The following is a 14,858-nucleotide window of genomic DNA, read 5'->3' as shown; positions in this document are numbered from 1 at the left end:
TTTGAACGAGAGAGGGTCGTCCTGTTCTCCGAAATTTGTAAACTTCCTCATGTGTCCGCGAACGCTCTGACCGTTTTGGACCTTGTCGACTATCCGACCTTGGAGGACGCACAATTGTTGTACATTGTTTGTACGTATACGCACCTCAAGACCATACTCCTGAGGAACGCCCCCCTATTGTCAAACTCTGCTCTACAATACTTGGCGACCTACGCTCAATCTCTCGAACATCTTCAAATCAGCAACAACGGTGGCCGTATCAGGAACGAGGGATTGATTCATCTGGCTCCTTTGCGTCGACTCAAGAGTTTGTGTCTAACTGGAATAAGAAACGCCAGTCGAGCTGTCCTTCGAGTGATATTGCAGAACAACGAATCTATATACGCTATCTTGGTGATAACGACGGAACTCTTCGCCTCTAAAGATAACGTGACGCACTTTGTCTTTTGCGCTTCGAATCAGTTGAGTCAGGAAATGTACGATTTTGTTTTTTGTAGCGAAACGTTATCTCCGTTTTCAGATAGCGAGTGAGGGTATATATATATATATGTACTCGCACGTACTACGCTTACAGCAAAGCTAACCCTACCCTCTCCCCCGACATCACGACACGACACGACTACTACCCTATAACCCAAAGCGACAATGGCTCGACTAGACAGGTCCCCATCTCTCCCGCTGGCCGACACCTGCGTACAAGTGTTCGCTCAGTCCAGAGTGTCAAGCGCGGTGGATTGGAAAACAGTGGTGCTTAGTATATACCACGAAGAAGAGGGCTACGCTTGGGACAACGTGGAAGGGCAAATTCACTGTGCGTATACCGAAATTTCAATATTAAGAAGCTTTCCTACGCACATCACATTCTTGGAGTTGGTGCACTATCCAATGCTGCGAGACCGCCACGTCAGTGATTTGGTTCGTTTCTATCCGAACATCAAGACTTTGCTCCTACGTCACGCACCCGGCTTGACCAACGACTCTGTAAAGTGCTTAGCGGACGGTCTACCTAATTTGACTCACTTGCAGATTGATCGTGCCTAGACCTAGACGACGAAGCCTTGATGTATCTCGCAGAAAAGAGGATCATCGACGTTGGCATACGGAGCCTCTGCATGACCGGACTCGGATTTATACGCCGAGACACGCTTCACCAATTTCTCAACGTGCATCGAAGACTGACTACTCACCGCTAGAGACGTCCCCAACAAGGACGTCTACCTTGGTGAATACACTTTGTGTATTTCTAGCACAGTGTCTCCGTCACTAAGAAACATTGCGCCAACCGACCTAGACGTTATCGAAGGTGTGGACGGTGTTGTGGGTGACATCGAGTACCAAGACCTCGACAGTGACGACGGTGACGGTGACGACGGCTACAGTGACGACTACGACAGTGACGCCGACGAATATCTCGAATCGGTCGACGACAGAATGCTGGGTCCGATCGTCCTAAACACCTTCAACTACGACGAAGGAGAAGACTCAATGGGCGAAGAAGACGACTGAGTTATGCTTGAAAATAAATATTTCGCGTGCTTATATTTTTGAGTCACGAATCGTTCTTTTGCATGCACACTACACTAGTGCCAGTACAAATAGTTTATTTAATGAATTCGATACATTCCACTCACTGCAGATTTACAAAGGCAACACACAGATTGCTCTCTCGAATTGTAAATCATTGGAAATAGACAATTTAAACATAAGGCGGCGTGGGCACAGGGCAAAGTAACTATACACACCGGACAGTTCATGCAGACGACGCAAATCGTCGTGGACGGATCGGACCGCTTCATGGAGATGCTCGTCTTGTCGATGCGCGTGGGATACGGACGTCCTACGCTCAGCGCCGAAAAAGAATCGCTGTTTTCGAGAAAGGACTTTAGCTTGTTCGGACAGGAAAGATCAAACTTGGAAGTGGCCAATGCTGTTATAAAGTCTAGGCTGTATTTGTTTGAGACAAACTCAATGTCCTTGGTATATTCTAGCAACCAAAATAAATCGCTATTTCTATACACGTCGGACACCTGCTTGATGTAGGTTACGCTCGCGCACAATCGAAGATAGGGGCAGCGAGGGTTGTACTTGGCGTGTTCCTCGACTGGGTCGTCGTAGTCGGCTTCCCACGAAAGCAACCGAAGTCCGCAACAAAAGCATTCCACGGTCCGATCGGTCAGGTAATAAAATCCCGCAGATGCCATGTAATCCACGTCAAAGACGTCTTCTTCTTTCGGCCGAGCGTCGAAGGAGGCGAACCTCGCAGTGTAAGTCTGAAACTCGGACCTAAAGGCAAGCGCTCGTTCGGTCACCACCGCCGAGACGTCTGGACTCAGCGTGCGTAGCGGTGCGTCACAGTCGGATTCGTGCAGTCCTTGGGGAAGTGTTTCGTCCGAGGCCACGATAGTAGAGAGTTGAGTCTTTTGCTGGCACATCGAGCAGCTGAGAATCCGCTTCTCCGGACCGTAGGCGAGTCCTGCCATGGCAAAGTCCTTGGGTGTGGGGGTACTGTTGCGCAAAGGCCACGTCGCAAAAGTTTTAAAGTCGGACATCACCTTGGCCACAGTCGGGTCGTGGTCGAACAGTCTCCAGTAGAAAGACATGTTCTTAAGCAAAGTAGACTCTAGAAATAAAGTCGATTTTGAGTCTACGGGCCTTGCAATGTTTGAATAATATGGTGCAGTCGAAACACGACACGCAGTGTCCGCACGGCAAGTAGGCAATGTTAGCCGGAGCCTTCATGCATACGATGCACCTCTTAGTTGATTCGTCTCGTGACTTTATAGCGGAATAGTGCGTATCACAGATCGCGCTATCTATCACAAAGTTACCCCACCTACCGATAGCCTTGTGATCGAACGAAGGAAGGGCGTTCACTGGCTCAAACAGAGTGTGACTGCCCAACGGAGTCGCCTTGCTGCTCCGAATGGCACTCACCATCGCCGATACGTTCAAGGGATGCGTCAGGTTGGCCGTGTACAGAGTACTCATAGTCCTGTTGCGGAACTTTGGGTCCTTGACGAGATCGTCGATCTCGGGAAAGTGAGACGCCCAGTACATCTCGCTCCTGTAAAACTTTTCGACTGCATCGTGCACGTAGTAATAGGTCTTGTTCACTCGTAGAAACACGCAATTGGGGGACCTGCGGGCGTGTAGCAGCCACGGATCGTCTTCTTCGCAGTCGAGGATCGAAAATACTTGCACCCCGCAGTAGAAACAAACGAATATGCGGGTCACTATCTGTTCGCGGGAGAGGTAGCCCTGCTCGTCGTCGTGCGAGCAGAAAAAGCCGGCCTTGGCGAACGCAGGGCCTCGAACATCGTGAAAGGTCTTGGCTCGAATCTTCTCGTCGACGTATCTCTTGTAGACCGGGTGAGAGTAGCTCGGCAAGACGGACACGACCCTTGCTACGTTCAGCCGCGGGTCCCTGTACTGCTCGAGAAACTTGCACGGCATTCGGCGGTGAAGGTCCATCGGGTGAAACGTGAGCGTCTCCCAGTCCTGTTCGGCGACTTGAAATTTGCAGTGCCGACAGTAGATGTGTTTCCGGTCAGCGCAATATTCTAGGCCGGCATAGGCAAAGTCTCGAGGCGTGGCTCTGGTGCGAAGTCGCCATTCGGCGAACGTCTTGAAGCGACGCACGACTTCCTTGCTTATGGGATCCGTAACGAGGTGCGCCATAGCGACGATAATGAGAGGAGCCCTCTACTCGGTGCGCAATATATATTCTCTCCATATCTAGGTTGACCTCGACTGGGAGCGGAGTCGACCTCCCATAGGCGGTAGCAATTTTGTTTATTATAAAAATGTCTGTCGCAGAAAATTTTTTAGACCTGTTGAAAAAGGGACGATGTCAACACTCGGTGAATCACGAAGACGCCACCGATATTTTATTACCCGTATTCCGGCAGCGGGGAAATCAAAACGTGTCTTACAGGAGAGATGGCGATAAATACGTGCCCACGCTCCCGAACGACACGTCGACCTTACTCGGCTACTCGTCCAAGAAACTCATGCAACACATTACCAAGGCGCGCACGACGCTCCTGACCAACGGAGATGTGGAACCGGTTGCAGATATGCTCTTTCGCGTTTTCGAGCTCGGTAGTAACATACTGATGACGGTCGACATGGATCAGATGGCCATCCAAACGCTCCTGAATGACAATACAGTATTTCACTGCGTAATGGGAATCGAATACGTACGAAACAGTCTCAACATACTTAGGAAAACCTCTTCCTCGTCGACCACTCAGCGCGTCATCAGGGATCTGAAGCCGTACGTGGACGCGTACGCTACTGCCATTCTGCGCCTGCTACTCCTCTACATCGAAGGGATATTTTCCCATGCGCGCGAGGCGACTCGCGGTATGGCGGTGGGCGCAAGGACGGCAGCCAAGATTACGGCGGTCATGCTAGTATCCCTGTGCAACTACGCGGCGGTGCGCGTAAAGTGCAACACCATCTTTCAGTTTGAGAGCGCCATGGGCCACAACTGGCTCGACGTGGCCAACGGTCTCAGCCTCGTGCACAGGATCACGCAGCCACACACCGTCAACGAAAACATTGTCGGGGCCAATCGCGTAAAGTTTTCGCAAAACAACAAGCCACAGGACGTCATCAACCTCCTGGTCGAAGAGAGCAACAGGTTGTACACGAGTAACGTCGAGAACGGAGTGTACCGCTGCGACACCGACTACATGACGCTCCGGACCGTCATGCCGGCCGAGCGGGTCACGGACGACGTCAACATCATCGATCCGGCCATCTCTACGACGCTGCGTGACCACAACGAGCTCATCATGAAGAGTTCCGACACGATCCCCGTGCCGCGTACCAACCACTACGTGCTAGCCCTGCAGAAGGAGAAGGCGCCGGCCACCGAGGTGTCGGTCCTTAACATCGCCTCCATCATAGAACAGTGCATGAGCAACGGGCGCGTGGACTCTCGCTTCGTCGAAGTGCACAAACAGTCGGACCAGGGCACGCAGGAGCACAACAAATTTTACAGCCAGGCCTGTTGCGTCTCGCCCCGTAACCTCGGTCTGTTTCTACAGTGCCTAAACTTTGAGATGATGGACTCGGACATGTTTGGGGCCACCTTACAGTGCCTCAAGATGACCAAGGGCATACCCACTCCGCGCCAGGAAGAAATTGCCACCTACTCAAACACGGCGCTATTTCGGATGGCCACCAACCTGTTTTATCACACGCGTTTCTGCAGGAGCTACCGCGGCGAAAACACCTACCTGTACGACTCGCGCTTCTTTAACGACTTTCTACTCTGGGTCCAGTCGCCCAACTGTCTGGAACACCACATCTCGCCTAGCGTGCCGTCGTCCATCATCTCGTGGTGCACGTCCATGTCTACTGCCATGCACACTACGCGCGACGCCAACGGAGCGAAGTGCGCCATGGCGGCCATATCCACGTGCGAGGTGGACCAACGCGTACTAGCCGACTTTTTGAACATGTTCATCAAGCTCTTTATCGAGGACGAGACCGAGATTAGCGTCATCAACAAGAAATTTCTCGAGAAGGAACTACTCGAGGCTTTTGCCTCCGTGTCTAATTGCTACAACCTGTTTAGGGGGCAGTTTGTTTCGGCGACGGCCTTGCGCCTCTTCCTAGCCCGTTGTAGGTGGTCCGTGGCCGACGACGTGGAAGTCATCGTTCCGGTCGAAACAAAGTTTCTCAACAGACTGATATGCGACAGCGACGACCTGTTGTCCAACTCGATGCGAGACAAGCCCCGTAAAACCATGGAAGACGTCTCCACGATGATGGCGCCGCTACTCTCCAATCCATCCACGTCTGCGCCTCACAGCAAGGACGACGACAGCAACGTGCCCATATGCATTTGAAATAAAAAACCGCCAACGCCCCCATATACATTAACAAAAAGGTTCGGTGACTGATTTGAACGATCGAGGGAGTAAAATGTTGAAACAGGTCACGTTCGTCGATATCTTTTCGCAACAAAAAATGAGGACCCTGCGAGACTATCTCCATTGCGAACTGGACCTTTCGGTATCGATACCCTATAAAATCTGGATCGCTATCGCAAATTTCTTTATTCAAAACAACGTCCCATCGGTCGTAGAGGGAGCAGAGTGTTGTCAGAAAGACAGCTCGTCGTCCCACTATCTACTCGTCTTTTCATACAGGGACAAGGACGCCAACCGAGTGGTGGTGGACTGCATAAACTTCATCAACGTGCTGCGTGATCTCAAGGTGCACGACGTGATATGCACCAAGCACTACGTCTACCTCTACGTCCGTCACTCGTCGGCGCATCACAACGTGCATGCAATTCTACCCTTTCTCCACCACGTTCTGCAAAGCTATGTAAACGAAAAGACGACCACTTTGCCACTCGATTACACTTTCGATCCCCTGGAAGAACAAGAATCCTTCTTCGACGTGATTCCAGTCACGTACCACGGCACCTACGAGGTGACCACCTCTCTACCGGCGCTCGTGGCCCAAATCAAACCCAAGGAAGACGGACAGTATGTGTCAGATCGCCTTTATTGCGAGAAGCATTGGATGTGTCTACACAATCTGGTCGTCTTGAGGCTCGTCGACTGTTTCTACTACATCACTATACAGAAATTGCAGATATTAAAAGATGTTACAAAGTCAAACATTACGTCCACCAACGACTATGGCATTTACAAAGTGTCGTATTACAAGAAGTGACTCGCGTTCGCTTGTGTTTGTCTGCTTTGCCTAAAATAAACGCTTACGCTAGCTTGCACGCTGCTATACATCTGTGTCTCTATATGTGTGCGTCTGTGTGTGTGTGTGTCCAAACAAACGTTCTTTTATTCACAACATGTCGTTGTAAATGGCGTCGAAACTAGGAAATCGAAGGTTGCTCAGTCGCCGCTTGTTCTTCTTATAGGCCCGTCTGATGAGGCTAGAGGTGAACGTGCGAGACCAGTCGCTGCTCTGTCTAAAGATGCACAAGACGCGTCGTAGATCCATCGTCTTGATGCAGGGACACAGACAGCGGGTCTCGTACCACTTGTAGACGGCAGCAAGGGCTTCCACGTCCGACCAATTGTCGTAGTCGTCATCAAACTCCATAGCACCCATCATGTAGAGCGCCGAAAGCGCCTTGATGGCGCTGGAAACCGCAAGGTGTTCGCCGCTAGATTCGATAACGTAAGCTCGTATGTCCACCGCAGATTCCAACGCGTCGCTGGCCTTTAGGGCCCTTATGACGCTCGCAACGTCGGCGACACTCACGCGGCACGCCTTGTTCTGCCCCATGGTCGTGATCGGTCGCGTGACGAAAGCGTTTGTTGTCGCGTCCCTCTCTACCACGCGGTCTTCGTACACAAACTCTACGGGCTTTACGTACCACGCTAGCCGGTCCTGCTGCGTAGTGTAGAGCGCGGTGTACTGAAGCAGCTTCAGGTATTTCGTGACAATCTCCTCTACTTTCTGCCGACGCTCGTTCGCCTTGGGCCAGTCCTTGGACATTGCGGCCGCTCGCCTCCGCGTAGTGGACCCTTCCATAGGTGCCGCGGCATCGACCGCCGCCAGTAAAATGTCAAAGAAGCTAGTCTCCTTCGTTGCGGCGTTCATCATTGCGCGAAACAGGTCCACCTTCTTGCCGTCCACCTTTTTAGATGAGCTTATCATAAACGGGAGCATCTCGTAGCCGCCGTACAGCAAGATTGGCACCACAAACGACAGCGGGTGAAGATCGGAACTACTGACGCGTACAGCGCGAGTAAAGAAATCGTCCTTGATGTGGTAGTAACCCGCCTGACGACTGGGAAGAGACTTGTCCAGCAGAGACACGGCGTGTTGCACGCCGCCAAACTCGAACCTGTGTTCGTCCTGTCGCTTCTTACTCTCGCTGTACTGGCGGGCCGAATACACGTAGACGTCTCGCGAGGGTATCTTTTCCACGACCGCAGCTACCCCGAGGAGAATGTCCGAATCGTCGGTGACAACGACGGACACGTCCCAGCGCTCGTCGTTTGGCGGCGGACACATTAAAGAGTCCACGACCTTGACGTCGCCTTCCCCCACGTAGAACGGCGGCAGGATCGTAAAGGACGAGAGTTGGTACGCTGCAGCCGACTCGTTCGAGTAGCCGTCAATCACCTCTTTGGCGTAGAGTGGGTTCTCGAGAAGCGTGGCATATTCCCTGACGTGCTGCATCACGTCCGAGGCCGCGGTCAATCGGCAGATTGCGGCCATGGCGTCTTTGCCGTAGCGTGCCAAGTTTTTGAGCCTTCCGTTCAGGACAGACTGCAGTCTCGAATTTTCGATGGTCCGAACTCGCTTGGTGTCCTCGCCAGACGAGTTTTTGATGACGTTGGCCAGCTCTCTACTGCGACGCTTGTACTGCTCGGGCCACTTTACCGTCGGCGACATTCCGTCAAACACCACCACCACGTCAACTTCCACACGCCTGTTTAGGGACAGCCCCTTGACGACCCTCTTGACCGTCCTAGATATGCAATGAAACACCGTCGTGAAGAAGGCGTCGTATCGGATGCAGCGTTCGCCCGGTCTCGCCTCGTACTCCTTGTCCCAGTCCAAATCTCGAAGAACAAACGCGTCGTCTTCGATATAGTCTTCGACGTAATCGCCAACCAGATCTCCGTTGGTCTCGCCAACGTAGTGTTTGATAATCTCGAGGTTCAAGGCTTCCCACGCTCGCTCTCGTTCCTCTCGGTCGGCGATCGCTCGTGCGGCATCGATCTTGTCCGCAAACGTCTTGAGATGGTGGTCCGTCAGCGAGTGCTTGCAGTGGTGTAGAAAAATGTTACCGTCGACGACGACTTGAATGCGCGCCGACTCTCCGATCACGAACGAGGACGTCACGCTCTCATAGTCGAAGTGACGCGCAGACGGCGTAGGCGAAAAATACGTCCGCAGAACGAGGTTCGTGGCCGTCTCGACGTTACTGCCAGGGTCGTCCAAGAGCTGTAACTGAGACTCGAGTAACGGTGCCAGTTCCTCCTCGACGGCGCGGTTGCAAACTGCGTTGAGTGTATTCCAAAGATTTCGGATACCCATGGTGTCAATACGTTTATTGTGTGTGTAGAAGGGCGACGCTTAAGTACTCTCATCACACAAGGTCACGCCAAATAATGGAGGTTGTGTTTTTTTTTATTGGACGAGAAAGTGATACAGTATGCGTAATCCCTCTACCTGGGTGAAGGGCATCGGGTGACCTCCACTCGAGTGGGTAAAGTAACGCCCGCTCCCCTTGTTTAGATAGAGGAAGGGCTCTTGTAAAATGAACTTGAGGGGACAGAAGCGCTTGTTTGTTTCGGGATCGAGATGAGTGGAGAGCACAATCGAGTTGTCAAAGCCAGGTAGTTCGAGGGTGCTGCCTGTGGGTACGTGCGTGTATGCCGTTTTGCTCGGCACAAAGCTGACGATCGGCTCGTTGGTTATGTTGTTGATCAGAGACGGAATCGCGGCAAGACCCCTGTTTATTCTCTCTTCCCAGTCGCTGTGTTGGAAGAGGACGTTGTCCACGGTGCGCAGCACGTCTAGTAGCCGAATCTTTTTCGTTGCCGTCATGGCGTTGGCAATCACGCTCGGAATTCCTATCGTCTCGCACAGTCGGGGTAGTATGGTCTTGACGGTCGACTCGACGCTCTCGACAATTTTCTCCACCACGTCCTCTTGCAGGCCGGACGCCTTGAGGCAACCCACGCCGCCACTCGCGATGCCGCCGCCGCGCTTCTTTCTCACGGTTCCGTCCAGGTAGACCATGACGGACGACGTCTTGACGTTGTTGATGTCGTTGACCACGTCGGAGATGGTGGGTTGCCGCACGCCCAGAAGGACCTCCCTCTTCTTTAGCGAACGGAGCTCGGCCGTGGCCACGCCGCGCGGAACGTAGAGGCACGAGTCGTAGGCAAACTTGTACGCGTTGCGGATGGCGGCGGCCGTAAACAGGTAGTCTCCGTTGTAGGCAGAACTAAATAACTCCAGGTTGTACATGGCGCGCACGCCCAGGGCTACGGGCTCTTCGCCGACGCCACCCGTTCCGCCAAAGGGCAGATTCGTGACTGTGCTTGCCAGCATTGTTATTGCGTCTGCATTCAACCAGCCCGCCTGATAGGTCTGACTCGAAAAGATTGTCTTCTCGTCGCTCCAGTCGCCTTTCACGTAATCGTTGTACGCCGGAACGTTTTTGAGAAACACGTAGGACCAGAACATGGGGTAGCGTTCCACGAGCTTGGGGTGATTCCTAACCAAATACGTGACGTGATCGTACGGATCAATCACCGATTTGTACTGGTCGTATAGGACGCGCCCGACAAAAGCCAAGTCTGCGCTCTCGTTGGTGTAGGCCGCCCTGCGTGGAATGAGGATCTCGATGGGCAGTACGGATCTCTGGTCCGAGACGCAGATGCGGACGTTATCGACGCTAAGGATCCAGGGAAAGGTTCTGCCCAAAACCTCGTAAACGTGTTTTCTAAAGAGACGTTCGCTACCGGCTCGATGGTCGCTCGCGGAAGTCACCGCGTTCCAGAGAGTGAGACTGTCGTAAATGTCGGATCGCTTGTTCTTGTCGGTGTTTTTCCAGAAATATGCCAGCATCTTGTCGTAGACTATGGTCGCATTAGATGCTACGTTTCTTTGGTCGGGTGTCGTCAGTGGGACGGTGTCTAGTCTGTGGTTCGTACTAGTACTACTACTAGTAGTAGCAGTAGTAGTACTAGTAGTTGCAGTAGTAGTAATAGTGGTCATGGGAGCCGTAGTTGTATGCACAGTCGTATTGAAAGGGGGAGTTGCGGCCGTGGTGGTGCTGTGGGGATTGTTGTAATTGTCGATTCGCGAAGAAGGCAGGAATGCACTCCTAAACATGTCCATTTTTATTTATAGAACGTTCTCGTACAAGTCGTCCGAAAAGTCGCTGTCGTTATTAATGCTGTTTACGAGCTTGTCCCGTTTACTCAATTCCTTTTTCGGTTTCCGTTTTCTTCTTTGGGCAAACAGGACGCGGCACATTGTGAGCGAAAGAACCAGAACGCTAAATGCTAGCAGTATCATAGCCCACAGAAAATAGACTCCGTTTATTTCCGAAGCCTTGAGTATAGTAATTTTAAAGGTCATCTCTTCTTCAAACAAAAAAGTATATGGATTGCGATAAGGAATACGTGTCTTGCGTCAACGACGGAGACTGCTCGACTCTATGCACGGGGCAGGCAATATGCGGCAATTACGGAAAAGGAATCAGACGATGCGTACGCAGAGAACATTACGAAACGTACAAGCGGCGCTCGCACGACGATAACATGATTGTCGTGTTTGCAATGAACAGAAATTTGGGTTATTTAGAACCGCGAAACGTACCCGTGGACATGGTAAAGTACGCGCCCGACGCGAGAAGAAGCCCCCACGACGTCGCGTCCAACCGAAGATTGGCGTCGGAAAGCGACGAGCGAGACTCGGTGTGGCTACATATTTACGGACCGACGACGGCGGACGTGACTCCTTACGAGTACAGAGCCAGGCTTCCGAGGCGCCTGCTCAACGGGTTGTTAAAGTGCTCGCTCAACTTTCCAAACTTTGACGTCAAATAAAGACGCCCTTGTTGTATAGCATTCGAAACAGGTCCATGGAAGTGTAGACGACGCGCTGACCGCCATTCCAGACGACGTCGTAGATTTTCTCCTCGCAGCCGAGAGCTCGCATAAGGCGAGCTCTCGTGCGTAGGGACGTACGCGTCGGCTGTCTTGTCCCGCTTCGAGTGCACGACTTCCAGTTCGCCCGGCGAAAGTAGGACGGTCGTTCCGCGGTTGTCCGGACTGTAATCGTCACTCATCAGGTATAAACTATTATTCAGAGAGTTCCACCGCATACCCACGTTATCCCAAAAAACGCACTGGTTTTCTTTCGAATATATGTACACAAATACGGGTAGTCCTTTAAATTTCCTCTTCAGTATATTATACGCGGCAGGCAGAGAAGCCAGCAGCCCTACGACATACTCCATAATTGGTTTTTAATTTATATAAAAACATGCCGGTGCGAACGCTTTGCGATGTGGAAGACAAGCGCGTCTCCGGGTTAGACAAAATACTCGACTACATAACGTGCAACGTTGACGGAAGATTTGGCGCTTCGGCTCTCTTTAGCACCGAATGTCTCCAGTTTCTGATTAACGTGCCCATCGCCACGAAATTCGACGGAGATAAGCCCCTCAGTGCCAAGGAGCTCGCGGACTTTATGACGCTAAACAAGTCCAAACTAGAGGTCTACGAAAACGTCGTCAAGAAGTGCGGACTGGACTCGGTGTATCACTGCGAAACGGAATCGGGCGAAGGCATTCTCCGCATCGCGCTCATGAACGACAACTCGTCGCACAGACTCAAACGCATCGCCGCCAAGATCAACGGAGAAGTCGGCGGCATGGGGCGTGTCGTGTCGCTTCACACGCGAAAGGACACGCAGCCGCTCGCCAAAGTCGAGGCGCTCGTACACATCGCGCAAAAGGCGTGCGCCGAGCATCCCGACCTCAAGTACGTATCCTACATGCAGCAGATTGTGGTGACGGTAGAGCTCAAAGACGTTGCCGTCAAGTACGTCCCTTTCCCAGAACTCTGTCACGTGCTGAAAAAGAACACCGACTATATAAAGGAGCACATTAGCGTGTTTGAGCACTTCTCCTTCCTAAAGGCGGCTGTCATTCCGCTAGATCCCCTCCTGACTCAGGGCGTGCGCGGAGTCCACGTGGTGCGTGTATGTCTTCTAATGGAATCAGGACTCGTCGACAAAATATCTGCCGTGGTGGAAAAGATCTAAATAATGTGCGACCTTCGGTCGATCCAACTGACCGATGTCGGCGGTCGAGAATACGTCTGGAAGGTGGAAAAGTGCGCGGACGTAGTTTTGAAGACTGTCGACGACGATTCCCAAGAAGATAGCACCGTGACCATGTGCAAGGAGGTGGTCGAGATACGGCTGGGGCGCGACGAGGAACCTATAGAGTTCACCGAGCCCAGGACGGTCAAGGTCGTCTTCCCCATACCACTCAAGGGATCTTCGGTCGTCGGCGCTCACGACAGCACCTACGTCCTCTTGGCCGTTAAGTCGGCCTCCTCCACCGGAAACCCTCTGTGGTGGACTCGCTACGCCTGTCACCAAACATCGCTCTACGTTCCGGATCCCATTGCCCGATCGAGCAACGGTAGAGGACGTTACGCGGCACGAGCTCATTTCATTTTGAGAATAATAAACACGAGAATATTTTTACAATAGTATCAAGCTCAGCCCCTCCCACCTGTGAAGCGTCGCCGGCGGCCTGACGTGTCGATACTATTCAATCGAGCCCATGGTACCCGGACGATTGGTGTTTGTGGGAATAAAGACACAGTTTCTGGTTTGCGCGTGTTTTTTTTATTTTACTAGTGAATCAGCGCACGGTCGTAGTTGCGCACACTCTCGATATAATATTTCGGAGTGTCGGCGTGTCTCACGACTAGTTTCCGCAGGGTCGTTCACGTACGCTCCCGGTTGAGCTGGGTTCCGAGCTCGGCCACGAAAAAAAAAAAGGCAGTGTCCACCACTTCCAAAAATCCCCCTGTAGTCCTGTTCGTACTTTGGAATCGTGGACGGGAACGGCGGGGCCAACACGTCGTAGTATTGGCTTCATTCGACGTGGTGGGTTCCTAGGTTACCCCCCGCCTTAGGTAACGCTTCCATAAGTCTGCTGTTCGGAAAGCTAGAGACGAATGCACCTTTTCCCAGAGCGTTGACATTAAGATGTGCTAAGGTCAATATAAGACTTAGTATGAAGCAAAAATTGCGCTGCGCAGGTGTTTGCCCCTTTCGAAGAGCGTTCTACCGCGCCTATTTTTACGCGTTGGAAACGACTTTATGCAATTTTATTTTTAAAGCGAATGTTTTACCCCCGCCTTAGGTAACGCCTCCAGAAGTCTGTTGTTCGGAAAGGTAGAGACGAATGCACCTGGTCCCAGAGCGTTGACATTGAGATGTGCTGAGGTCGATATAAGACTTAGTATAAAGCAAAAATTGCGCTGCGCAGGTGTTTGCCCATTTCGAAAAGCGTTTTACCGCGCCTATTGTTACGCGTTGGGAACAACTTTACTGCCTTCCGAAAAGACGAACGAATGCGCCCGTTTCCACACGGGCGATTGGTTTTTTGTGGGAATAAAGACACAGTTTCTGGTTTGCGAGTGTTTTCTTTTTATTTTCCTAGTAAATCACCGCACGGTCGTAGTTGCGCACCCTCTCGATATAATATTTTGGAGTGTCGGCGTGTCTCACGACTAGTTTCCTCAGGGTCGTCCATGGACGCTCCCGGTTGAGCTGGCTTCTCAACTCGGCCACGAAAACGTCAGTGTCCACCACTTCCAAAAACCCCCTGTAGTCCAGTTCGTACATGGGGATCGTGGACGGGGGCGGCGGGGCCAACACGTCGCAGTCTTCGCTCCACTCGACGTGGTGGTTTCCCACGTAGCTGGTGATGACGCTGTGTAAAAAACAGAGTATTCTCCGCAGCCCGACAGCATCCGTCCGTTTCGACGGCACGATCCGCACAAATATCAAGAGATAGTACTTTGTCACCGCCAACTCAAAGACATTCAGATAATGGCACGCATTTATGATATTAATCACGTCGACTATGCGTTGATCCACCGGGTCGACGGTTGGGTTCGCGAAGGCGACCACACAATTCTTGATAAAACAGTTGTCATTGCCGGAGACAATGTGCCCGCACTCTATAAAATATTGGAGGACGTTCTTCGTGGCGGCGCCGAGATGTTTTGGCACATCCACGTAGGGTTTAAAAAAATCGTCATACGAGAACATCTTCTGAAGATTCTCGTAGTTGGAGGCCCACTGGT

The 14,858-nt window shown here is 52.0% G+C and overlaps 1 protein-coding gene across 1 annotated transcript; it reads right to left on the bottom strand.

The window, feature by feature from the left end:
- Positions 1 to 1,043: 1,043 nt before the first annotated feature.
- On the bottom strand, positions 1,044 to 4,411 carry LOC120847499 (inhibitor of apoptosis protein-like). Its single transcript, XM_040219297.2, has 4 exons — positions 4,365 to 4,411; positions 2,838 to 3,355; positions 2,028 to 2,620; positions 1,044 to 1,214 (listed from the first exon to the last, which is right to left on the bottom strand). Exons 1-4 carry the CDS (start codon positions 4,409 to 4,411, stop codon positions 1,044 to 1,046), a joined length of 1,329 nt encoding a protein of 442 aa, XP_040075231.2.
- Between the last annotated feature and the right edge of the window lie 10,447 nt (positions 4,412 to 14,858).

The sequence above is a fragment of the Ixodes scapularis genome, unplaced genomic scaffold (genome assembly GCF_016920785.2).
Source record: "Ixodes scapularis isolate PalLabHiFi unplaced genomic scaffold, ASM1692078v2 ptg000597l_1___fragment_1__unscaffolded, whole genome shotgun sequence".
In the NCBI taxonomy this organism is placed as follows: Eukaryota; Metazoa; Arthropoda; class Arachnida; order Ixodida; family Ixodidae; genus Ixodes; species Ixodes scapularis.
The sequence above is the reverse complement of the archived record's forward strand: the minus strand, read 5'-3'. Positions and strand labels throughout refer to the sequence as shown.

Coding starts and splice junctions, on each gene's coding strand:
- LOC120847499 (XM_040219297.2), bottom strand. CDS start 4,411: ATGACCGCCGTAATCTTGGCTGCCGTCCTTGCGCCCACCGCCATACC. Junction 3,356..4,364: donor CTTGCGCCCACCGCCATACC/GCGAGTCGCCTC, acceptor GGTCTACAAGAG/ATACGTCGACGAGAAGATTC. Junction 2,621..2,837: donor GTTCGATCACAAGGCTATCG/GTAGGTGGGGTA, acceptor CTTTATTTCTAG/AGTCTACTTTGCTTAAGAAC.